The sequence below is a fragment of the Leopardus geoffroyi genome, chromosome B2 (assembly GCF_018350155.1).
Source record: "Leopardus geoffroyi isolate Oge1 chromosome B2, O.geoffroyi_Oge1_pat1.0, whole genome shotgun sequence".
In the NCBI taxonomy this organism is placed as follows: domain Eukaryota; kingdom Metazoa; phylum Chordata; class Mammalia; order Carnivora; family Felidae; genus Leopardus; species Leopardus geoffroyi.
This window is the reverse complement of record NC_059332.1, coordinates 145,138,094-145,163,890: the sequence shown is the minus strand read 5'-3', so window position 1 is coordinate 145,163,890 and position 25,797 is coordinate 145,138,094. Positions and strand designations below refer to the sequence as shown.

Here is a 25,797-nt window from a genome sequence, read left to right as displayed (position 1 = left end):
TTTACGAGAATCCATGAGCATACACGTAAAGACTGAATAATTTACTCCTCGAATAAATAAAATATAAACCATACCAATGAGTTGAGATCTTTACCTGATAGGTCACACTAACAGAATGCATTTTCAGAGAAATTTTTAATTTTTTTTTCTCTTGCGGGCAAAGTAGTATGCTTTGTTAATACTTATTTTCCAAAATATTGGCGAATACTATGTTGTCGCTTTAAATTATCTTAGTTACCTGTCTGTGGATTATCCATTTTATGAAAGTCTATGTATAAATTTGCAAACTAGTTTTAATAACAGCTTAAACAGCATTACTCAGCAGGTAAGTATGAAGCTGTCTACACAAACACAGGCGCACACACACACACACACACACACACACACACTCACTCTCTGATTCCAAAGACAAACACTACAGAAGTGATTTTTTTTAAGGGAATTTGCTACTTTTGCACCCACCTGACAATAGATTCCACACAGGCCTAGTCCATGTTGCAAATTAATCATGTTCCTTCAGTCCTGTTTGTAAAACGCTACCCATTATTGATGAGGAAAACAATCCCGTGCAGATTATGCAAGTACTATCGAATCAGCATTTCTTCATGTTCACCAATTTATCACTTTGCCACTGTTGTGTGCATTTTGCGCTCAGACACATGTAAATATTCTGCTCTACTTCCTGCTAATTTATTACAAGTCTCCAGTAAACATATAGTAGGTTTCTTTCAATGAATTTTCATTTTTGTGCCAGTTTAGTAGTTGAGAGGAATCTATGGAAATGTGGGCCATATCTTGAAGGGAACCGAATAAGTATCTTTAATGACATATGTGTAATTACATGTCTAAATTCTTTCCTTAGGATACGAAACTTTCTATAAATACTAACTCATTACTGTCTCTAGGTCAAATGTTTGTCCTTATAAAGTTCACAATGTAATAAAAAAAAAAAAAAAAGGCAGTGCACTCAGTGGGCATAGGTTTCATTTCAGATGTGTGTACTTTTTAATTATCAGAAATGACCGGGTATATAAGTTAAAATATTTGTCTTCCGTGAGGAAAGAAATTGTATGCTCAAATTCTCTTGAGTGTATCATAAGTAGAATGACTATAATAAAGTCATTTTTTTTATATTCCTTAGCTAATGAGTGGAAAGAGGAACATAATTTTACATTTCATCAGTATTTGGAACCACTACAAATGCCATCAGCAAGAATACTAAAGCATTATTGGACTTTGTCCATAGGTTAACTTCTTTCTAGATAAAAGCTATCATCATAGTAGTAAAATCACTTAGCTAAATTAAATATATAGGTAATCTGTCATCAAATCAGAAAACAGCCAATTGCTTGAGAGCCATTTATTTAAAATAGAAAAGCCATCCCGCATCACTGATATTAATTTCCATTGCCTTTGATTATTTTATTAGAATTATTTAATTGATTGATGCTCACTGGAGTTATATTTCATTAACTCATCCTAGAACAATTTGTTGTTTACCAACTATGGACAAGATACTGTAGCAGGGGTGCATGGGTGGTTCAGTCGGTTGAGCGTCCAACTTCAGCTCAGGTCATGATCTCGTGGTCCGTGGGTTCGAACCCCACTTTACACTCTGTGCTGACAGCTCAGAGCCTGGAGACTGCTTCAGATGCTGTGTCTCCCTCTCTCTCTGACTCTCCCCTGCTTGTACTCTGTCTGTCTCTCTCTCCAAAATAAATAAACATAAAAAAAAATTTTTTAAAGATACTATAGCCAATTCAGGAGATACAAATACACAAAAGGATGAGGGGAAATGCAAAGGCCCACAGTCAAGTCTGGAGGGACAAGAGACTGTGTCCCCTGAACTCAAAACTTAACCAGCCAAAAATCGCTTTTGAGACCAGGCCTCCCACTGAGCAGAAATGTGCTTGGCACAGAAAAGGGGACAAGGAAAGAGGAAATCCAGTTAAAAGTAGGGCAACAAAGTTGGGAGGTCACAGAAGGTGAGCCCCCATGCGTTTATCCCCAAACCCCCAAAATCGGAAGAGGAAACTCCAGAGGCACCAAGAGCTATTCTGGATCCTACTTGTTTCTAAAGCGTCAGGAGGACTGATTTCATGTAAAACTGTGCAGCAGAAAGAAGCAAGGTTCAATCCCATAAAATTTTTAAGAGGTTACAGAGAATGAAGAACAGAATGATGTCCTGAGAGACAATAAAAGCACATCAGTCCGGTGGAAGCTAAAGTAACTATTTCAAAAAGAACCATGTTATTAAGAAATTATACAAATAAAAATAAGTAACAGATAGTGTCTTAAAAGAGGAAGTGAAAAGGAAAAAACTTCTAAAAACTGAAAGTAAAGTGAGATAAAGGATTCCAGAGATTAAATTCGACAGATTTAGAAGGTAGGTAAGGAAGATCCAATATACATACACCAGAAATCCTGTAAGAAACACGTCGAAGCAGGAAAATAGAGCAAATAACTGAAAATCAAATGCAATACAGCTTCCTTGAATCAAAAAAATCGATCAGAAAATGACCAGCATCAAGATATATTCTAACAAAACTACCATATTCTAAAGAAAGAAAATTCCTTTGGGCATCTAGGCGAAAAGATTATCAATTGAATGTAAAAGGGGAAAAAAATTAAATTGTCATCAGGCTTGTCCATAACACCTTACACCAGAAGAACATGGAGTAAGACAGTGAAGATGGTCAAGGGGGGAAAAATGTGAGCCTAGGACTTGATATCCAGCCAAATTCATTTTTAAGAATAAAGATCCCAAATAAACTGTCACGGATATGCAAGTCCTCAGTGAATATTTTTCCTATACACTCCTTCCAAGGAATTTACTAGAGAACAAGCTTCTAACAACCAAAATTACTGGAAAGATATCAACATAAGAACTTGTGGGGAACATTACGTGTGTTTGTGTGTTTGTGTGTACATGTGTGTGTGTTTACACTTAAGATAACATGAAAAGTAAGAGAAACAAAGCATAGTATGGAACGGGTGTATATTCCAACAAAGTAGATACAGTATTATTATAAAAATTTGGCAATGGGGCTCCTGGGTGGTTCAGCTGGTTAAGCATCAGACTCTTGGTTTTGGCTAAGGTCACGATCTCATGGTTTATGAGATCAAGCCCCAGGTTGGGCCCTAGGCTGACAGCTCAGAGCCTGTTTGGGACTCTCTCTCTCCCTCTCTCTCTGCCCCTCCCCTGCTCACGCTCTCTCTCAAAAAACAAAAACCAAAACAAAAACATTTTTTTTAATTTGGCAAAAGAAACGGTAGAGCATGTGAAAATATATTTGAGGTTTTTAGTAATCATATTCATAGTGATAGTATTGGTACTATTATTCTGTATCCTTGTATGTGTGTGAGATAAGGCCATTGAGCTATTGTGGGATAGTGTTTTATTTTACCATCCTCTGTGTTCTTAAAAACCAGTGTAGACGAAGCAAATACAAATGTCAAATAGAAAATGCTAAGTCAAAGCCTTGTTGTTCCGAAACACCTACCTTCTTAGTAAATTTCAAGTATACAATACAGTATTATTCACTGTACTATCATTTTGTACATGAGATTTCCAGAACTAATTCATCTTATAAAACTAAAACTTCATACCCATTTTGGCGAGGCCAAGGCATAAAAGTTGAAAGGTCTAGTGGTACAGTACTGAGCTGAGCACCTCAGAGGGTTCCGATAAATATTTATTGAAGTCATTCGCAGTTCCATGAGAGGATGTTGTGTGCCACCTCCTTAGGACATAGCTCGTTTCCCAGCTGACATCATCCACTCTCTCCTCTCTTCCCACCCCCTCCCTTCAGCATATAAATATATTATTTCTTCATTTTCAGAAAATCCTTTACAATCTCTGTCCCCTTCAGCTGCTATCCAATGTTTCTTTTCTCCTTTTCAGCCAAACTCCTACGGGGAAAAGAACCCATTCTTGCCTCTTGGAATTCCTCTCCTCCAATTCTGTCCTGACTCCATTTGACTCCACTAAGATTTTTGGCTCCATGACTCCACTGAAATGGCTCTTGCCAAGACCCCAATGACATCTGTATTTCCAGCTCCAGCCAGTTTCCAGTAATTGCCTTCTGGGCAGCTTTTGAGACAATTTATCATGACACCCTCACTCAAGTATTTTCTTCCCTTGGCTCCCAGGACACCCACATCCTTTTCATTTCCCACCTGCCTCATAGGCTGCTGCTTCTCAGTGCCCTTTGCTGGCTCCTTCTCATCTTCCCTACAAAGGTTAGATGGTCTCAGCCAGTCTCATGGCTATGGAGATAACACAGAGTCAGGCTGTCAAATCAGACACTCAGGAATCCTAGATGTAACCTTGTGTCACACTCTCCTAATGGCTTCAAAGGCGGGTAAAAATGAGGTGCCCACAAACCACAGAGAAGTCTGCGTCATTTAGCAGGGCTCCCTGGGTCATTTCTCAGTGTATCAGGGTGTACTACAGGCAAGACTTAATGAATGAGGTCTCTGAGAAGTACCTGGAATGATCATTAATGTGCAATCTCTCAATTATATAAGCTATCCCATCACTCATCATTCAGGGAATCATTCATCACTTAAGCATTTCCTGCTTAATGTATTCCACAGTTAAGAATCTTTTCTAGCAAATGCCATTGTATGGATGTATCATTAGCGTGTTTACAAGAGGATTTGACCAAGTCATCTTTCTTTCTTTCCTGGGGCCAGAAAAATGAGAAAATTCATGGGAGGCCTGGTGCTAACCCTTTTCCTCCCAGCCTCCATGCACATATGATTCCAAAGTTTGTATCTACAACCCACTTCTTTCTCCTAAACTCCAAACTCATACGTTGTTAGCGACTCAACTTCTTACTTAGCTGCATAGCAGTTTATTAAACTGAAGATAAGTACAATAGAAATAATGGCTCCTTTTCTCAACTCCCAACCTACACACACACACACACACACACACACACACACACACACACACACAGGCACTACACACATATAGACACACACATACACACACTGTCCTTCTAAAGTCTTTCCATCTCGGTTATTCATTCTCTGTGTCTGTCTCTGTCTCTCTGTCTCTGTCTCTCTCTCTCTCTCTCTCTCTGTGTGTGTGTGTATGTGTGTGTCTGTGTGTGTCCTTCTGTCTTCTCAGACAAAAACATTGTGTTCAGGTTTGACTCTTTTTTTTTTTCTCACACTATGTATCCAATCTGCCTAAAAATTTTGCCATGTTTACCTGCACCATATATCCAGCTGATCCCCACCTCCACCACTAGCTTGCAGTTTTGAGCCACCACCATCCTCCATGTGGATTGCTGAAAACCTCCCGCCTGCCCCTCTGCTTCCTCCTTCTCTCCTTGCCCCCAAGAGTCTATTCTGAACACCTCAGCCAGATGGCTGTCTTTAGAAGATTAGTCATATTATGTCACCCCACAGCTCCAAAGTCTCCATGGTTCCTGTTTCTCTCAGAAAGGCAGCCAGACTCTTCTACTAGCCTTCAGGGACCCACAGAGCCCAGATTCCCAAGAGCTCTCTGACTAGTTTTCTGCCATTTCCTGTCCCGTCTCACTCAGCCACACTGGCCTCTGCTATCTCACAGCACCGAGCACATTCTTCTGGCTTCTGTATCTTGGTAATGCTCTGTCCTTGGCCAGAAAGCCCATTCCCATTCCCACGGGTAGCCACATGGTTTGCTTTTCTGATCTCCCTTCGATGTTTGCCCACATGTATCTTCTTTATAAGGCATCCCCTATCTCTTAATCACCCCTTCAAAACTGTAGTCCCCATCTTCCCCCAAATCTGTTTCTTCCCTGTTTTTTATTCTCCTTCCCACTGAAATATAACCTTTCAGTGTTTATCATTATCCGCATGTGGATGAGAGCACAGGTGTCTATTTTGTCCACTGCAGTATCCCCAGCACCCACAGTCTGACCATAGTAAGCTGTCAATGAAGGTTGCATAAATTAATTAACAGTCAAGCAAATCCACTTGACTTGATCTGAGTTTAGAAGAGAATATGATCAAATAACACCAGGAGAACAATAACAAGGCTGCAATAGGATGGCCTTGGAACCTGCACTATGTAGTTTTATTCTGTGGGCTGGGGAAACCAAGGAGGGGGTCGAGCCATGCAAGGGCATGATGAAGTCAGGGATAAAAGAAACCATACTTTTAGAAAGAGAACAATGATGAAAGGAAAACATGAATCTTCCTCATCAAGCTGAATGTGCTCAGTATTCCTCAGATGTGCTCAGATATCCTGTGAGCTGCCCACAATTAGCACAGGGTATAATATCAGGACCTATTTTCAAAATGGTTTCAAAAACTCATAGACACCTGAATAGAGGCATGAAAATATACCACTTGATAAGACTGATAATGATGCATTATGTGTCCATAACTTAAAATATAGATACGTTTCCTAAAATTCCTGAAATAAGACTGTTAAATGGAGGTGATGTTAGTAATATTAAAAATCCAAACTGGGGCACCTGGGTGGCTCAGTTGGTTGGGCGTCCGACTTCAGCTCAGGTCATGATCTCACAGCTCGTGAGTTTGAGCCCCGCATCAGGCTCTGTGCCAACAACTCAGAGCCTGGAGCCTGCTTCCGATTCTGTGTCTCGCTCTCTCTCTGCCCCTCCCCTGCTCATGCTCTGTCTCTCTCTGTCTCAAAAATAAATAATAACATCAAAAAAAATTTAAAAAACAAATCCAAACTTTGGGGGGGAATATTTAGGACCAATTTCTAGAAATACAAAGTTATCCATTTTGCTAATTGCAATCGGAAAGCCTTTCATTGTGTTGGATCATACCTTATCCACCCCCCCCCCATTTTTTTTTAACCAAAACAGATTAACAAGAAAACCCACACACCACCAGCTGTTAACATTTTGGCTAAAACAGCACATCTTCATATTATCACTTTGAAAAACCCATGTTGTGTTTTACAGTACAACCGGTACCAGCAATATGGCGCTGAAGAGTGTGTGCTCCAGATGGGGGGCGTGCTGTGCCCTCACCCTGGCTGTGGAGCAGGGCTGCTTCCCGAGCCAGGCAGGAGGAAGGTCACTTGTGAAGGGGGAAATGGTCTGGGCTGCGGGGTAAGTACCACCTACACCTTTGGGTGTTGATTTTGTGTGCTTTTTCTTTTTTTTTTTTTTTTTTGGCAAATTGGCAAAGATTATCTATTTGTTTTACTTTCATTTTTCCCTTTGTACTCAGATGTCCTTGAACTGATGTATAAGAAAATAGATTTTTAGGGGTACCTGGGCCGCTCAGTTGGTTAAGCATCTGACTCTTGGTTTTGGCTCAGGTCGTGATCTCATGGTTCCGTGAGCTGGAGCCCCCTGTGCTGACAGTGTAGAGCCTGCTTGAGATGCTTTCTCCCTCTCTCTCTCTCTCTCTCTCTCTCTCTCTCTCTCTCTCTTTCTCTCAAAATGAGTAACTTAAAAAAAAAGAAATGAGATTTTTAAATTCTTACGTAGGATCCCAAATATGAACATAGACCTTCATTGATGCCCTATTCAGATTTTTTGCTTTAATCGTTTATCACAGTGTTTTCTGTAAGGCATTGTGAATTACTAGACCAGATTTTAAACTCTCTTTCTGGTGCTCAGCTGATTCAGAGAAAATATTTATTATTTTTTCAGAGTTTACTTTAAGTAGGCAGAGTAAAGGGGAAAGAGGATTTCCCATCAGTGATATCTTAACAAAATTGTTTGCCTAAGTATTTCAAGAAATAAAATGAAGATTAATATGGAAAACTTGAAATTTTATTGTGTCATAAAAATCATTTTAAATAGAGATGAGCAAAACTAATGGTGCCTCTTAGGGAAGCAGAATAAGAAACACGGAAAATGTTTGTTCTAAGAGGTCAACCAATATGACCCAGATGGCTTCTTGAATGAATCTATGGCTGCAAGCTGACAGTGAAGGTGTGAGGGGAGCATAACTCAAACACAAAAAGGCTTGCTAAATTATAGGTTGAAATGACAAATGGATAATAATCCTGATATTAAATTTCACGCAGGCCAGAAAAGGAAGAAGGTATATGTGCTTATAAAATGCTATTGAATTTTGATGGGAAAACATTTCTTTTAAAATTGCAACTTCATGAGGAGCTTTCTGGAAGGAGTGTTGATGGCAGAGGCATATTGCCCGGGCCTAATTTTTGGCTCAGAGCTATGCATAAGGTAGTATCTGTTGTCCTTAGTAAAGCTATCTGTCATGCAGTGGGTTGCAAAGCCCTGAGCTGAGCCATAATGTAGAGAAAGTGGACATTGAAAACCAGTGAGATACCATGATGCCTACTCAGAAAAAAATGCCTCTGGATTAATAGTCATGATCACATTGGGATGGAAACACAAGTCATGTTTGCTACTTTTAGAAATTATGAAAATCAAACTACACTTTGCAGCCCCGATCATCATCATTTACTGTGTAATCTGCGCCGATTGTGTGTGGCCTGAGCAAGCTGCTAAATTCTGGGATCAGGGTGCTAGTGCATGTTTTCTTTTAAAATAATTTATAAAATTTTTCACTAATATCTAAATTGTATGTTTCTGCCTGCTCGTTGCCTACCGTTGTTCCATTCTTTAAAGCTGGATGTTAAGATCTTAACGTTTTTTATGGGGAAAAGAGTTTCTTTGGCCCATCTTCTGCATTCAGTTATTCATTTGCTTTAAAGGACTTTGAAAGTTTGGGGTGCCTGGATGGCTCAGCTGGTTGAGTGTCTGACTCTTGATTTTGGCTCGGATTACAGTCTCACAGTTCGTAATATGGAGCCCCATGTCAGGCTCTGTGATGACAGCATTAAGCTTGCTCGGGATTCTCTCTCTCCCTCTCTCTCCACCCCTCAAGACCCTGCTAACACACACACTGCCTCTCAAAATAAATAAATGAACATAAAAAAAAGGACTTCAAAAGTTTTATGTAATTTTAAATATTGAACAACTATAGCTTCCTTTTTGCATACAATGTCACATTGTAAGTAAATAACATACATTTAAGCTCCAAATCATGGAAAATTACTTTGGGAGTGAATTCAATTGCCTTAATATCTTTGGATTAAAGAGTTTGGGGGCAAACCTTACCTAAATGAGGATAGCTATCTTCAGAATATTTCTTTGTCCTTTCGAAATTATAGGTGATGAGTTTTGTTTTATTTTTATTTGTTCTGTTTTGTTGTTTTTGAAAGTGTGCTTGTCGGTTTATAGATTACTTGTCTATTACTGCATAACAAATAACCTCAAATTCTAGATGTTTAATTAATAAACATTTATTATCTCACAGTCGCTGATGGTCAGGAGTCCATAAGTAGCTTAGCTGGGTGGTTCTGGCTCAGGGTCTCTCATGAGGCTGTAGTCAAGCTGGGTTGTAGTTATCTGAAGGCTTGACTGGGTCTGGAAGATCCACTTCCAAAATGGTTCATTCACATGATAACAGACTGAAAACAACCTCAGTTCCTCACTGGCTACTGGCAGAAGGCCACAGTTCCCCACCACCCAGCCCTCTTCTTAGGCTATTTGTCCACAACAGTGGCAGATAACTTACCTGGAGCAAATGATCCAAGAGAGTGAAGAGAAACCACAGTGCCTGTGTGACCTGATCTCCAAGGTTGTACCCCATGACTTTATTTCATTCATTAGAACTGATGTGTAAGATCCAGCCTACCCTGAAAGGGAAGGCAGTTAGGCACTGTCTTAAAGAAAAGAGTATCAAAGAGTTCATGAACATATTCTGAACCCACAGTTTGCAATTTGAAGAATTTGGAAAAAGAACAAAGAAATGATTTTCTAAACTATGCACCTAACTTGATGTTTTCCTTTCTCTCCCTGTCTTTTTGCCCCAATCCCCATATTCCTGTTGAGGCTTACATCAATTCCCATTGCTGTGACTTCTCAACGTAGAGAAGATAAATTGACCTCATCATTACCCTTTTCCTTCAAACTCTTGACTTTCATGAGAGGATGTTAACCCAGCCAACATGCATTTGGGGATTCTGTAGTGGTTAAAAAGGAGATGGGGTTGGAGGCCTTAGTTCAAACCCTGTCTCCACCAACTACTACTGGTCTTAATATTTCTGCACTCAGTTTCCTCATCTCTAAAACAGGGTGTATTATAGCAACCCCATATAAGACTGTTATGACAATGAAATGAGATCATATGTGTAAAGTGCTTAGAACAATACCTGGCATACAATGTATATTTATTTAATATTTAATCAAAAGTTTAATCAATATTTATCAACACCTTGCTTAAAAGACTAGATATCCAAACAAAACTACATAAAAGATAACCATTTGCTGCTCTCCTCCAAATATTCCAGAATCGAGCCAGATCAAGCTGTATCTACAGCAGGGAATTAAGTACCTAGACCTCACTCTTTTAGCCCTTCAAAGAATTGCTTTTCCTACACAGTACTTTGGCAAAATGTCGTTCACGTTGTAGTCTTTATACAGAAAATTTGATACCTGTGGTTCAGGACATCCCAATGGACTTTTCTATGAGGAAACATGGTGGCTATTCTAGGCTGACCACTGCAGCAGGAGCACAAGGACAACTTAAAGTTGTTCTTGAAGACCTTGTATATGGTGCAACTAATAAGGTGTCCCTCTGAAAGGTAACTGGTCAAAAACACGAAGCCACATTTGTGTTCCAGGTATAGCATATAAGTGGACCATTAGTAGCGGATTTTGAAGCTCATTTTCTGGCTTCACTTTTTTCCTTCTTTTTCTTCCCCTTTCTCTGATGTACGCAGTTCTGCTATGATTTGTACATAAGCTGCCAATCTTTTCTGGATTTCAGGGTGGTAATGGAAAGCTGTTGTGTGGTAGAAATCATGGTTAGTTCATGTTGTTCAGAGGCAGAACAGGGCCCAGTAAGTAGAGGTTAGAGGAAGAAGAGTCACTGCTTAGCATTTGCCCTAACACCATGGACAACTAAGAACAAAATGGGCTGCCTCAGGGAGTAGTGGGTACCTCATCCTGCACAGTGTTCCAGGAAAGCTATGGAAGAATCATAGAGTCTTGGATTTGAAGACTCTCTAAATATCATTAACCTCAGTGGTTCTCAGGCTGTAGTTTACAGGTTTAATGTAAGATATCTGTGAGTCTATCTGTGCTTAATTTTTTCTCAACTACCAACAGGTTTTTATTATCTGGGTATCCAAGAAATGCTTGATATTACAAAAAGTATCTCATGAGTAAAAAGATTGAGAGTCAAATTCCCTGTCATTAACAGACTTCACAAATTAGGCCTTAGAGGTACATTGTGTTGTGCTTATGGACACCCATTTTCAGAGCTGAGACACATCTCCATGTGTTGTACTCCAGGGTTGGATGGATCCAGTCTTCCAGTCAGTCGGCTCACCACTACATGCCCAGATGGTCCTTCATACACCCATGATTACTGTTGTATATAGATTCCATATATCCTTCAGTATTGTGCCTGTCTTTGGCTTCTTAAAATAGGTACTTAGGTTAGTGTTTATGACTCTCTTATTCAAATATATAGTAATGCCCATTGGAAAATCAGATTACTTGATCCTTTGCTCCACTATATCACTAGACTTGTCTGCTACCTGGAGAGCAGTATACATTAGCTAGTAAATGAAGGCAAGGGTTTCTATTTAAATGATAATGTCAGTCCATCTCAGAAAGGTCTGACAGATGTGTGATGGTTCCAGCAAATTTATTACCATTATAAAGAATTATCTGAGCTTAAGTCCCGTGTCCCAGAATTTAAGTTGAAGTGTTACCCTTGTTTCATGCCTTTATATTCCCATTCTTAGTCTTGATATTATTGTCTTCAGTAAATCCATGTATGTGGAGTTCAACATTCATTGGATGGATGGATGAATCTTAATAACGTAGAAGTAATATGAATACACTATCACTTTTATTCCCAAATATTAATCACAATTTTCCCCAATATTAGAATTGCTTCCCTTGCCTCAACAAGAACCTCATCAAAAAGTATAAAATATACAGTGGTTTACTTGCACACATAATACATAATTCAGAACAAAATGTACTAAGCTCAGGGATCCAGAAAAAGTCAATTAGGAGCCTGGAAGTGCTGCAAGCATTACAGTTTTGTACCCTGTCAAAGGCTACACAGCCAAATTAGAATTTTGTACATTCTGATACATAAAATGTTTTAGTCTTGGGTGCACTGAGATTTTGGTTTTCCCACAGCACAGAATATTTTTACGTTGATAGATGGAACTCAACAAAGAATATATTTGGGGATCAAATAGCCTGACCTCACTCTCTGCTAACTCTTGATCATATTTTTACTACTGCTTATAAAAATATTAATTGATTTCCTAAGGAATTCATGTTACGCATTATTCTTTACTCCGGCCTTATTTCTATTCATCAGAACTATCTTGCTAACTTTTATGACTCCAATGTAAAATGTTGACATGTTTAATACTGGAAAACAGCAACAAAATATGGAATACATTAATACTCGCTGACCTGGGAATACAGAAAGCTAAGGCAATCAAACCTTGTGAGTTTTCTATAAATAAAACATCATTATCTTGTTTGGTATTGTTTGGGGATATTATATGACTGAGAGATCATTGCTCATCTGGGATAATAGGAGTTAGATGAAGAACTTTCTCTTTTAAATTAGAAATTCGAGGATGAAATAACAACTGAAAAAAAAAGCAGCTTTAAAAAAAATCATACTACTGACCATTTGTTAAGGAAATCAGATAGACTTTCTAAGGCACCCTATAGTCACTCTTTAATTTACTGGAGAGTACATGTTGCTCTGAGGCAGATTTATCAAGGCGCTAATGAAGCGTTCGCCGTGGTCTCCACACTCGCACAGGCCCCTTGATTTTTTTTTTTTTTAATTTTTTTTTTTCAACATTTATTTATTTTTGGGACAGAGAGAGACAGAGCATGAACAGGGGAGGGGCAGAGAGAGAGGGAGACACAGAATCGGAAACAGGCTCCAGGCTCTGAGCCATCAGCCCAGAGCCCGACGTGGGGCTCGAACTCACAGACCGCGAGATCGTGACCTGGCTGAAGTCGGACGCTTAACCGACTGCGCCACCCAGGCGCCCCACAGACCCCTTGATTTTACCAAGGTTATCTTCTTGCATTTTTCTTGAAGAGGGTCTCCAAGATAGAGAGGCTGCATCAAACCCAAGTCTAGATCTGCACAACTATGGAGTACAACCTGCTACGTGCAAAGAAACTTTTGTCGAAAATGGTGATTTCAAACTGCTTATAACAATAGCATTATTGTATTGTTGAAGATTGTAGTTAAATCAGAGTCCAAGCTTCATTTTACATAGGAAAGGAGCCAATGAAGACAAATGCGGATACCTAGTCTTTCACTCAAAGATCGGATTATTGAGTTAAAAACTTAAAGTAATAAATAGGTGGGGAGGCTTTTTGTTCAATATATGGAGCTCTTAAATAAAAAGCACGCAGATGGACGATATCTAATAATACAAGGGGAAACAAAATGGTTACTTTTCCTATTCTTTAAGGATAGTTTAATTTTATAAAAATACAACATTTAATTAAATTTTGTGAAGTATTTTGAAACCTATATTGAATTCTCTCTTTTTAAAAGGAAGACTAGAGAGTAAAATCTAGACTCCAAATACATGTGGTTTATACTGTGATGCTTCCAAGGAGACACCAAAAGGGATAGGTATTTTCCAATGTGCCTCGATGGGAGTTTGTAAGCACAAAGCTCCAGCTGCAATCATACACCTCGCTTGCCTCGACCACCCGGCCTCTGCAACACATAAAGAGTAGAATCATAGCTTCTCGACACGTTATTCTTTTATATAACCTTTTAATCTTTCATATGTATTCTTTGATATATAAATAAAAGTATTTTTTAAGCTAATGTTATGAAATGTCAAAAAATCTGCATTCTATGTTTACTTGACGTGTGTCCAAAAATCTAATTTAAACTCTAAGATTGGCTCATTTGCAGATTGGAAACAAGTCTCGCTAGACTTTCTGTGTGAGAGACAGCTTGAAGTGCAAAGATAGAAAGCTTTGGAGAATATTTATTTTAATTAAAGGAATCGTTCACAAATGTACAAACAAGTGCTGCATACCATTCCTCTGGAAAACATTTATCAATTGGCAAATGTTCCTAGAAAGTGTTCTGTGGTTTGAAATAGAAAGACGTATTTTCTAACCCAACTCAGACCAGTGACCATTCCACGTGTCTTTAGCTATGTTTGTTGTTGTTGCTGTTAAAATAAAGGGAAGTCCGAAATAATGATACTCTTTCAAAATGGTAAGCTCCATCTCTTTGAATAATGTTAGGAAATCAATTTTGTGGCAAATTGATTTCTTCTTTAGCTCTACAAGCTACCAGAGAGCTCAGAACACTCTAGAAAACAGACTTCTACTGAAGATAACATAGTTTCTCTGAATTTTTGATTCTGCTCTCACTTCAGTTTAGGGCTCTGCTGTGCAGTATGGTAGCCACTGGCCAAACACGGCTATTTAAATTAAAATTAAATAAAATTTAAAATTTGTTTCCTACTCACAATAGACACATTTCCAATGCTTCCACGGCCACATGTGGCTTCCTACCACCGGACTAGACAATGCAGATACAGGATGATATCTTCGTCAGCACAGAAAGTCCTATCAGACAGCATGAGTCTAGAGAAAGACTAGAATATCACCCAAAAAGAGTTTCCTGTGTCTCAGATACAAACGCTTCGACCTCTTCCATCTGGTTAAGAAGAAAAATCTTTCCAGAAATTAAAGTCATTTCCTAAGAACAAAAATGTACAGCCGCATTTTCCAAAGGGAGGCTCATTCAGCATAGGTTCCAGAGGATGTTACTGGGAGGAAAGTTGGAGTAGAGGCAGAGAGGCTTGGCAGAGGTCCATTATCAGAGAGCTTGGAAACTTAGTGTTAAACTAAGTTAAATAGAGGTGCCCCCCCCCCCACCTAAAAGCTTTCAGTATGCAAACACACATTTTTGCCTGAACAAATAGAATACCACAAGCAGCATTTCCTAAACTCTTTACAGCAAGAACTGCCTTTTGTGTAGTGCATTTTATAGGATGGGTGTTTCGCGGAACAACTTGGGAAGGAAAGCATTTGCTTTAATTTTTTCAATGGACAATGCCCAACAGCAAGCATACCACAGTCACAATGAGCTAGTGGGACCAAAGGCTAGGAACCTTACACCTACAACATTTTCCTCTTTGTAGAGAACTAACAAAGTATGCTTTTTTAAAGAATTAAATTGTATACCATATTGTTGTGGGTGTATTTTTGACACTGCATATTTTTATAGTGAAACCTTTTTATTTTCTTAAACAGCCATTGATACGTAGTCCTATGGGCGTAAGATCCACGGAGAAGAGAGGATGAAATGTTATGATTGTGGGTTATTAGTTTTTTTCAGATGATTCCTCTTCGGTGAACATGAAGATCTTTAAATTCCATAGAATAAATGATATTTTGGTGAATACAATAGTTTCATCAACATAGCTGATGTTACTATTATGTCAATCTCATAAAGCATTAAGAGCATAGGACAGTATGATAATGATACGGGATTGTGGGGTTTGGGGTTTTGTTCTGGTTTTCCGTACCGTCCGGAACGGCGGCAGCACAATGCGAGGGCAATCACAACCCCGTGCTACGTGGGTCACGCACAGCCGTGAACGCCCTGCTGGGGGCGCTCTCGCAGGGTGGCCGGCTGGAGTTCCCTTACCTGGTATCCCGAAGGGTGGGCCTCACTTCCCAGAGGCCGCTGGTAGATCTCCGGGACAGAGAGCTATGCTGTATGTCGTTATACTAATTAATGTCCCCCGGCCCCGTCCCTCATTTCTCAGGCTTCTATCATCTGGTGGCAGAAGCTTCCCAGAGACACATCAGGTCCTCTTTCGGACTTGCCTCCAGCTCTTTCCTCTTTACGGCTCTCCAGGAGGCAGCCCCTGCAGGAGCTGGTGCCTCCTACGGATTTATCTAGGGCCTGGCCGCCATCGTTCCTTCCTGTGCACCGGGGCTTCTTGATTTCCCGTCCCGCTGCCTTTAGAGAGTGGCCTCAAGGATCTGATGTTATTCATTCCCATTGCTTCATTATGCTTTCTGGGTCTCATCTTTCACGGTGATATTCATACTCCGGATTATGAGGTTATGATCATCAAAACGGTTTTCTTTGCTCTTTTATTTTGCCTTTTTTACAATAATTTCTATTATGCTCAAATATATGTAACATAAAATTTGCCATTTATAACCATTTGTAAGCATACAGAGCAGTGGCATTAGGTACAGTCGTAATGTTGTGTAACCATCAGCTGTGATTATTTCCAAACTTTTTCATCACCCCAAACAGAAACTCTGTACCCCTTCTGCAGTAACCAACTCCCCATCCCCCCCAGTCACTGGTAATCTCCAATCTGTTTTCTGTCTCTATGAATTTGCCTAGTCTAGATATTTCACAATAAGTGGAATCAGAGTCCTTTTCTGTCTGGCTAATTTCACTTAGCATGAATTTTTCATGGCTTATCCATGCTATAGCATGTATCAGAGTTCGCTGCTTTACACAGATGAATCATATTCCGTCACATGGATGTACCACACTTTGTTCCTCCAATTCTATTTTCAAATGTATTCAGCTGGAATAGTCCTTTTATCTCCCCGGATCAAAAGCCAGGCAGGCTCTCTGACTTTATGTAAGTAATCAGTATATTACTCATGAGTGATAAGAAGTCTTAGGGTCCTTTTAAGTTGACATCATTCTCTCAATTCATCAAAAATGCCTTGTCCCCCCAGGATTGGATTTAACATTAAATGTTCACCCCCTGTCTGTGAGGCCCAGCCCTGTGCATCATACCTACGTGCACTTGGTATGAAACCCCAAAGGGACTTGGTTGCTCTATGGGTTCCTAAGTCCCACGTATAGCACTAATACTTTGTTCATCTCCAGTGTAAGTTTGGTGGTAAGTTCAACAATAGCTGATTATTCACGTTATCCCCAAAGACCTGACAGGTGTCCCCTTAAGCTATATCTAGATCCAGGCTTTTAATTCCAGTGCTTAAAATTAGTTTGCCTCAAATAAAATAAAATTAGTTTGCCTACATTAATACCTACTGTGTGTCGGCCCTATCACAGAATCATCCCTGCAGATCAAAGTTCTCTGTCCTAACTTGGGTTGCAAAATCCTAACCCCTGCTCCTATAGGTCTAACAGTAATATGATCCTACTAGAAATAGAAGTTATGGACATAATCATAGAGATGTATCAAGATATTTGTGGAGGATATTTTTGTAGCACTGTTTTGTGATAGATAAAAATGTGGAAACAATCAAATTTTCAGGAATATCATAGTGGTTAAGTATATTTTTGGCACATCTATACAGTAAAATACAATATCCTGTTTAAAAGAATAAGGTCAACCTGTTTGTTGATATGGAACAATTGTTAATATATAGAATTAAGTAAAAAGAGCACAAACAGAAGATTAAGACTCTTAAGTATATAAAATATTTTCTGGAAAGAATTAAAGGAACTGTTAACAGTGGTTACCTTTGTATAGAGAAAGTGGGGATATAGGGAAGGAAGCTTCCATTTTTTAGTTTATAACTTTCTGTAATGTTTGACATTTCTAAACATGGAGATATATTACTTTTGCTTTTAATGACATAAAGGATTTCTTAGTTTATGAACTTTTTTTCTTAAACTTGTAATATTACCAAAAAAAAAAAAAAAAAAAGATAGTAATGTTATATGTTAAGAATAAGAGCTAGGTAACCAATAGTTAAATTAGGTAGAATTTGACACCATTTCGGACAAAGTGTTGCTTTGGGCTTAGACTAGGGAAGAGGAAACACGCCTTCCATCAGCAGAGACCAAGGGCAGGAAAAGCGAATTATAAACACTCATTCCCAGAGATGCAGGTGGTACAGCTTGGCATCTTTCAAGCGTTAATTTGTGTAGAGCACACTCTCCTGTCATACTGATTTAGTTGAATGACATATTTAAGAAAAGTGGGAGTGAAGTCTGCTGCGAAATATTATTCATGTTCTCAAAATAAGCTCCATGAGGACATGTCACCAAATGCATGGAACAGACCAATATGAATGGGTGGCTTTTCATTCTGGGGTAGCTTTAAAATAGCGTAAGTAGTTCCTAAATTAGAGGAAAACATATTCTGATGATGCCGTGCGCATACCTGTGTTCTAGGGATTACATTCTTGCAGTGTATTCTCTGGTTTTTTGTTGCTCATCCTGTTTTCGTTTATACCTATTTTCAGTGAAATTGAAACAGAGTACAACATGGCCCAGATAAAACAGGCACTCGGCACCAGAGCAATGCATTTCTCACTGCTGGTCACATATCCCACTGGAAAGGCTAAGTCTATAAATTATGAGATTGGTTCTCTGCAATCTCCTGTGAGGGAACAGGGCTTTTCCTGGGTAAAGACAATTCGCTGCTATTGTTGGCGGTCGCTAACGGTCTATTACAGACCCATAAACTAAGTGTCCCCTGGATCTTAGCCTCCCTTGTGCCCTGCTGTGCATTCAGTGGGTCCAAGGATTCTGCCAGGTGAGATCCTCAAACAGTATCTTTAAATCTTCAGCACAGAATGAATGAGACCCAAGAATAGGACTCTCAAGTCTGCCCCAGTCGAATCTGGCCTGGCCCAACATGATCTTGAATCCCACCTTCTCTTTTGGATTGGAGGCCCACAGGAGGTAAACTTGGCAGGACTCCCTGAGCCTGCTTCACAGGTCTCTGTTCACCTGTCCATTTGAAAGTTTATATTGTGGGGGTGCCTGGGTGTCTCAGTAGGTTAGGCGTCTGACTTCGGCTCAGGTCATGATCTTGCAGTTCGTGAGTTCAAGCCCCACATCAGACTCTCTGCTGTCATCATGGAGCCTGCTTCAGATCCTCTGTCACCCTCTCTCTCTCTCTCTCTCTCTCTCTCTCTCTGCCCCTCCCCTGCTCACACACACTCACTCTCAAAAATAAAAAATAAAAAAAATTAAAGTTTATATTTTGAATAGAGTGTAAGATTTGTTTCACATCGATTTCTGTTAAGGATTTTTCTCCAGAAGAAGAAAAAAATCAAGTAAGACTATAAACCCATGGATAAGGCATAGGCCACATGTAAAAGCTTTGCCCCGTCTACCTATCTTCCTGAACCAGGGTCAGAAGAAGGATAAAAACAAGAAGAAATCCTTTCAGGGGGAGATAACATGATCTGATGCACTCTAGGAAGTAATTTGTCAAGTGGACCTATTACTGCACTCACTTCCAGAAAGAAAGCAATTTTCTTCCTCCTTTCTGTAGAAGCCAGGCCCAGAATGCCTGTTTCTTCTCCCATCCACACCGCTCGTCACTCCCTTTTACAAAGAAATAATATTGTTCCTGACATACATTCTTCTTCCCAAAGCCTTGTTGGTTATTGTCCAGCATGCTGTGACAGCTGGGAATTTAATGTCGAGTGATTTTTTTCCCCCCGGTTCCTCTCAAGGTATTAGTGTTAAACTGGCACGTCCATAATTCAAAGGAAGTCTGAATTAGCTATTCCTGAGGCTACTCCACAGACAGAAACCACTCCACTTACAGAATGTGACCCATCCCTAGAGAATTCTTAAGCGAATTCCTAGATACCGTGTTTGTTACTGCCTCTTTCTCTCCATGAACGTGAGGCTCTTCGTGTATATCCACCTGCAAATCGGCAGTGCGTGATTATTTGGAAGAAGTAATAAAAGAAGACATAATGAGTCCAATCAGGTTATAAATTAGTCTTTTGCAGAGATAGGGTGGAATTTTATTTGCTGGCTGTTTAAGAGAATGTGAAGTGCTTGGAATGGATGCCTCCTGGAAGAGAAATCGCCCATTTAGCAACCTTCTTTAGACCATTCGTGGAAACCATTTTACATGTAAACAGGGAGTAGAGAGCAGAGCTCTCAGCATCTCAGAAGATGGCTGCTATTTGGGAAGAAGTAAGTCCAAGTCAAAGGAAGCTTCTGAAAGACTGCTTTATGTGACCACACGGCCTGGCTTTTGTAGAAGTGGTATTGTAAGGTATTGTATTATCGTAAAGTGCAGGAGCCTCGTTTCATCAATAAGAAAAGTTGAAGTAGAAAGATAGGATTAAAGAGATAAGATCTTTGTTAGACTAAGTCCATTGACCCAGAACTTCCCATAGTGCACTGCATAAAAACTGCTTCACGTTATGAATGGATCAGAGACTTTTAAAAAGGTCTCCAAGTTGGGCGTTCGGAGGCTACGTAGCTGTGTGAATTTCTAGTTTGTTGTTCTAAGGAAACCAAAGATTGTTTTAGTATGATCTCAGAAAAGCATTAGACTTCAATAATGAACATGGTGTAGATAAAACACTTACCGGGTATGCCTTTAATATTCTGAGCACCATTTTAACCCTTATTGATGTATAATCGTAAATCGGTAGGGACACAAATTATCCCTAGAAAACTAAGAAAAGAACCAGCCTGCTCTACAGGCTGTTTATCTTCCCTCTACAAAGAAGACTGCTTGCCACTGAAGTACCACCTCTGAGTGTCTGGCCACCCACCCAGCTGGGGTGAGCTGACAGGTCACAGATGGAATCTGTGTGTGCATGGACAGGTTGCAGTGGACTGCATTGGTTTCCCTCCAAACATACGTCTTCCTCTTTTTCTTGCTAACAGAACACTGAGTTTTCTTCTAGTATCTGTCTCTTTGGAGAGTGACCTCATACCCAAGTCAGTAGAAAATCCTGAGTCACCTAACCCAGTCTTACTATTCCCATGACCCTTACTTGTATTGGTTTGGGGAAGAAAACAGGTCTTTCTGGTCTTGGCTGCACTACTCAGTTAATTAGCTCGAAAGCCACTGTGCTCCTTTGCAGTGCAGAAGCTTTTTATCTTGATGAGGTCCCAATAGTGCATTTTTGCTTTTAATTCCCTTGCCTTTGGAGATGTGTCAAGTGAGAAATTGCTGCAGCTGAGGTCAGAGAGGTTTTTTCCTGCTTTCTCCTCTAGGGTTTTGATGGTTTCCTGTCTCACATTCAGGTCCTTCGGGAGGGAGGGGAAAGTGGGTGATGGGCATTGAGGAGGGCACCAGTTGGGATAAGCACTGGATGTTGTATGGAAACCAATTTGCCAATAAATTTCATGTGAAAAAAAAACAAAAACTAAATTATAAAAAAATTCTTAAATTAAAAAAAAAAAAGCCACTGTGTTGTTGGGCCAGGAGAGAGTACATTTCTTTTCTACTTAAGTCAGTTGAATTGGGTTTTCTGTTCCTCAAGTACAAATCTCTTAAATGGTCCACATGCATTATCTTAAAAATGACCAAAAGAATTCTTTCACTGAAAACTTTGGGCAGATAACAACATAAAGAGCTACTTGATGAGGACTTTCTAGTAGCAGACAAGATCACCTTCAGATTATATCCCATAATACTTTTGTGTGTCCACAGTAGCTGTAATCAGCAATAAAAATTTTCTCCTCATTTCTTCTGGATACATGGATCATTGTGTACTCCATTATAGTATTTATTCAGACATCAGTTCCATGGGGTGTGACCAAGACCCAAAACAGCAGTGACTTACCTGGATGGAAGTTTCTTTCTCTCTCATGAAAATCTTGAGCCTGGATTGTGGCTCTGCCCCACAAAGTCCTTTGTTGCCTTCATACGTGGTGCCAAAGAGTCAGGGAGGACTTTCCACTCCTTGCAGCCAGACCCAGAAGTGTCACACAGCCCATACCTGGCAGAGAGAAGCAAGTTACATGGCCCCATGGCCAGCTCCAAAGGCAGTGGATGCCATCTGTCCAGCTAAAATTATCATGAGGCAGGAAAGGGTGAATGGATGGTGGGGGGTAGAGGTCAGTACGTGAGAAATAAGCCTACCGACCCAATCAGAGGAGGGACCCAAAGACTCAGAGCCTCAGAGCACAATGAAGTGAGGCTTTAATCAACATTCTTGCAAGAGCAGGTGTTTGATGGACAGGCACACTCAGGAAAGTTACACCAGACAATTTCCTAGCATGCAAGTCCCTCCCCTGACTCCTCATTGGCTGAGAACTACAGAGGTTACAGCCTTACCCAGGCGTCACCTATGCTCATGTAAGGCACAAAGTAGTCTGATTGAAACAAATGTACATTCCCTGAGATGATGCAGAGACTTTCAGTCCCTCCTCCCTTTGTTCTTTGGTGCATGCTCATTGCAAAGCCTCCCAAAATAAGCCTTTGAAACGGAGAGCAGAAGAAGAACCAGGAAGGAAAGTGGCTAAGGGTTTGGGACTCTGTTGTGGGAGGCGGTTCATACATATTTCCTATAGGTTGTAAACCTAGTATTAACTAGACAGCACACCTCTTATTTGGTATTTCTGAAAACAAATCACCCTTCTCATGAGTGTCCCCCACATCTTGGGGACATGGTCCTCTCCACCCTTTCAACCAACACCATCCTCTCCTTTCCATTACCAGAGTTTTTTGTACTTTCATGCATGAAAAACATCTGAGCAGAATGCTGCCTGCTCTATTTCTAACAAGACTGAGTGCTTGCATGGTGATCTTTTCTTTAAACGGTATTTGCCTTTCACTTTTTTCTATTCAAAGGCATGGAAATTAGACCTCAACTCCCAATAATACCCATAAAATTGTACTCAACCCTTGCATTATAAGGTGTTGCCACAATAACTGTCTGAATTTGTGCAGATAAATAGAGTTAGCGTTCAGGATTGCCACAAACTGAGAGTAGAGGTACAATTCTAGAAAATTCCCTGGTTGGACTGAAGTTTTCACCCACCAATCTTTTTGTTCTAATTTTACATACAAATGTCCTGCTTAACCGCGTCGAACCACACGTACCACAGCTTAAAGCTTTTGGAGTTGCAAATTAAATATGAGACTTCACGTAGCACTTGGAGTAAGATCAGCTTCTGATTTACGTTTCCAACAGAAGTTCCTAGAAGTGTTAGCTTTTATTCTTCTACTGCCATCACCAGAAAGCATGCTGTGTTCAGCAACAAAGCTATTCTAATAAGAAACATTCACCCGGGAGAAAAATATTCAATACATCCTTCCTTATATTTAAAATAAGTTGGTAACACTTGTAAGGGGAAATCATTTATTTATTCTACAGCCATTACTTGACCGTCCACTAGGTATGTGATGCTGTACGGGGAACTGTGGGCACACGGAGGTAATGATTCAGTGCCCTGCTCAAGGCACACGTAAACGAATGGGAAAACAGGACACACGTACACAAAACAGCATCCCCATATGGCAGTACAGAATCATGCCAGATCGTGCCACAGAAATTCAGAAGAGCTAAGGGCATGCTTGCTCAACTCCCGTATCACCTTGAATATCACTTATTTTCACACTTGCCACATTGCTTGTTTACAAACCATTTGCTCCAGTCAATCTGTGGGCCCCTGGTGGGGTGAGCAGGGATGCACTGTATTGATTTTTGTATCCTCAGCATCCAGAAAAGTTCTCAGTGGTACACGCATGGCTGTACGTTGAATTATCCAATGAGAGGAGAAGGTTCTGAACTATTGAGGATGGGAGCTTCATTAAGGGCCTGGAAGAATGAAGGAGTGGTGGGCCCTCGAAACATTCTAGGCATAAGACTCTGCACCAGGGTGAGGGCCTGGATGATACAAAAACCTGAGAGTCAGGAGCAGGTGGCCAGGAAAGCGCGAGGCTCATGGGGCTCCTCGGTGCTGAGTGTCAGACTTGGGACTTTCTCCTCAGCCCATGGAGACTAGGTAGGGCCTTTCAGAGAAGAAACATGACCAGAGATTCTGGAAAGGTAATTTAGTGCTAGTGTGGGAGTATGGATGGCAAGGGGAAATTACTGAAGTCACCATTAAAAGGTAAACTAGGGCACATTAAAATTTTCAAGAGCTTATTTGAGCATGCGTGGACTCAAATCAGGCAGCACATGCTAGAAGAGGTCAGGAGCCTCCACGGATAGGAGCTGGGGGGAGGTTTTTATAGAGGAGCCTCAGAAGCAAAGCAGGGCAATTATTTGATTAGCAATAGCTTGAGGGGTTGCCTTATTTGGGAAAATCTATCAGCTGTGTGTGATGGGCTGTCCTGAAATGTCGCCTTCTCTGATTTGAGTGCAGGGGCTCGGGCTCTGGTCAGGGTTTCCTGAAAGGCAGCCGAGGCCTTATACACCTCCGTCCATCGAATGCATCGTGTTTTGTTACTTCAACATCACCAGGACCATTTTGACCAATATTATCTCGAAGTAACATAACCCTCCTAGCAACTTTGCAAAACACGGATTACCACTTATCAGGTTTTTTCTCAGACTTTTTAGGGATTGTGGTTTTGCAATATTAATTTCACTTCAGATCAATACCTTAGGGCTGTGGAAGATTTAGCTCCCTCTTGCAGTTTAGAGGTTACTCAGGAATTGATAGAACTCACAATCACTTTCCTTGTCATGTTTAAAAACTAGTAGGTAATAATAATTCAGTATACACTATATAATATTTACTCAGCCATCTTTGTTATGCTACACAAGCTGGGGCGCCTGGGTGGCTTGTCACTTAAGTGTCCGACTTCGGCTCAGGTCACGATTTCACAGCTTGTAAGTTCGAGCCCCACGTCAGGCTCTGCTGACAGCTCAGAGCCTGGAGCCTGCTTCGGATTCTGTGTCTCCATCTCTCTCTGCCCCTCTGCCACTCGCACTCGGTCTCTCTCTCTCTCTCTCTCTCTCTCAAAGATAAAAAAAAAATAAATACACATTAAAAATAAGTGCTTAAGGGGTACCTGGGTGGCTCAGTCAGTTGAGCATCCAACTTGTGATTTCAGCTCAGGTCATGATCCCAAGGTCAAGGGACCAAGCCCCACGTGGGGTTCCATGTTCAGTGTGGAGCCTGCTTGGGATTCTGTCTCTCTGTATCCCTCTGCCCCCCTCCCCTGCTTGCATGCTCGCTCTTTTTCTCTCTCTAATAAAAAAATAAATAAAAATAAGTACTTAATATTTAATAGTCTTCACAGTTCACTATTCCTCTTTGTTTTCTCAATGTCTACTATGGTATCCAACACACATGTGATTGTATAAGAGGATTTCATGGTTAAAAGTCCCGTGAGTGAAAACATCCCCAGCTGGTAATTGTAGAAGTTTTGTAATTGTATTTGAGGAATGGAGGGGGCAAGGGGGGGACTGTGACGGACACCCTCTCTGCTTGGAGATCTCAGCATCTGCACTCTCGGTGAACAGGGAAAAGTGAAAGACGTGTAGCCTGAAGGTTTCCAAACTCTGGGAGCTGGAGAGCCATGGCAGCGAGGTTTCAGGCATAATGCCGTGTGAATATCCCCTTCTCTAATCCTCGCTACTTTCTGTCGAGCAAGTATGTGTTTCCTAAACAACATTGTAAAAACACCAAAGTGAGAAGCACAAACTAACTTATAGTGACCCTAGATATTTTAAATGTCTCAAAACCATTTGATGTTAGTATACTGGGAATCATGGCCCATCTGGAACTGACCTCACTCTTTCCAGATCAGTTTCTAGACCCACAGACTGCACACCACACACACACAAACCCATATCTCACACACGCACACACACACGCGCACTACCCCATACCACACTCATACCATAGACACACACAGCACACACCCACCATACCACACACCCATTGCCCCCAACACCATACCACACACATCCACACAAATCACACACACACACAAACCACACCACACTCATACCACAGGGCAAGGGTAAGAAGGTGAAACTTTTTAGACATTTTTACCAAAACCCCTTCTTTATTAAAAACTTGTGGAATCTGTTTAACTCCCTCAATGCACTTTCT

At 40.5% G+C, this 25,797-nt stretch overlaps 1 protein-coding gene across 3 annotated transcripts in view; it reads left to right on the top strand.

The window, feature by feature from the left end:
* Positions 1 to 25,797, top strand: part of PRKN (parkin RBR E3 ubiquitin protein ligase) — a 1,352,534-nt gene that overhangs the window by 1,152,856 nt on the left and 173,881 nt on the right. For all 3 annotated transcript variants that reach the window (XM_045500229.1, XM_045500228.1, XM_045500230.1), the window contains one exon: positions 6,936 to 7,085. In XM_045500229.1, the coding sequence (XP_045356185.1) occupies positions 6,936 to 7,085 (150 nt within the window). The remainder of the gene's footprint in view (positions 1 to 6,935; positions 7,086 to 25,797) is intronic.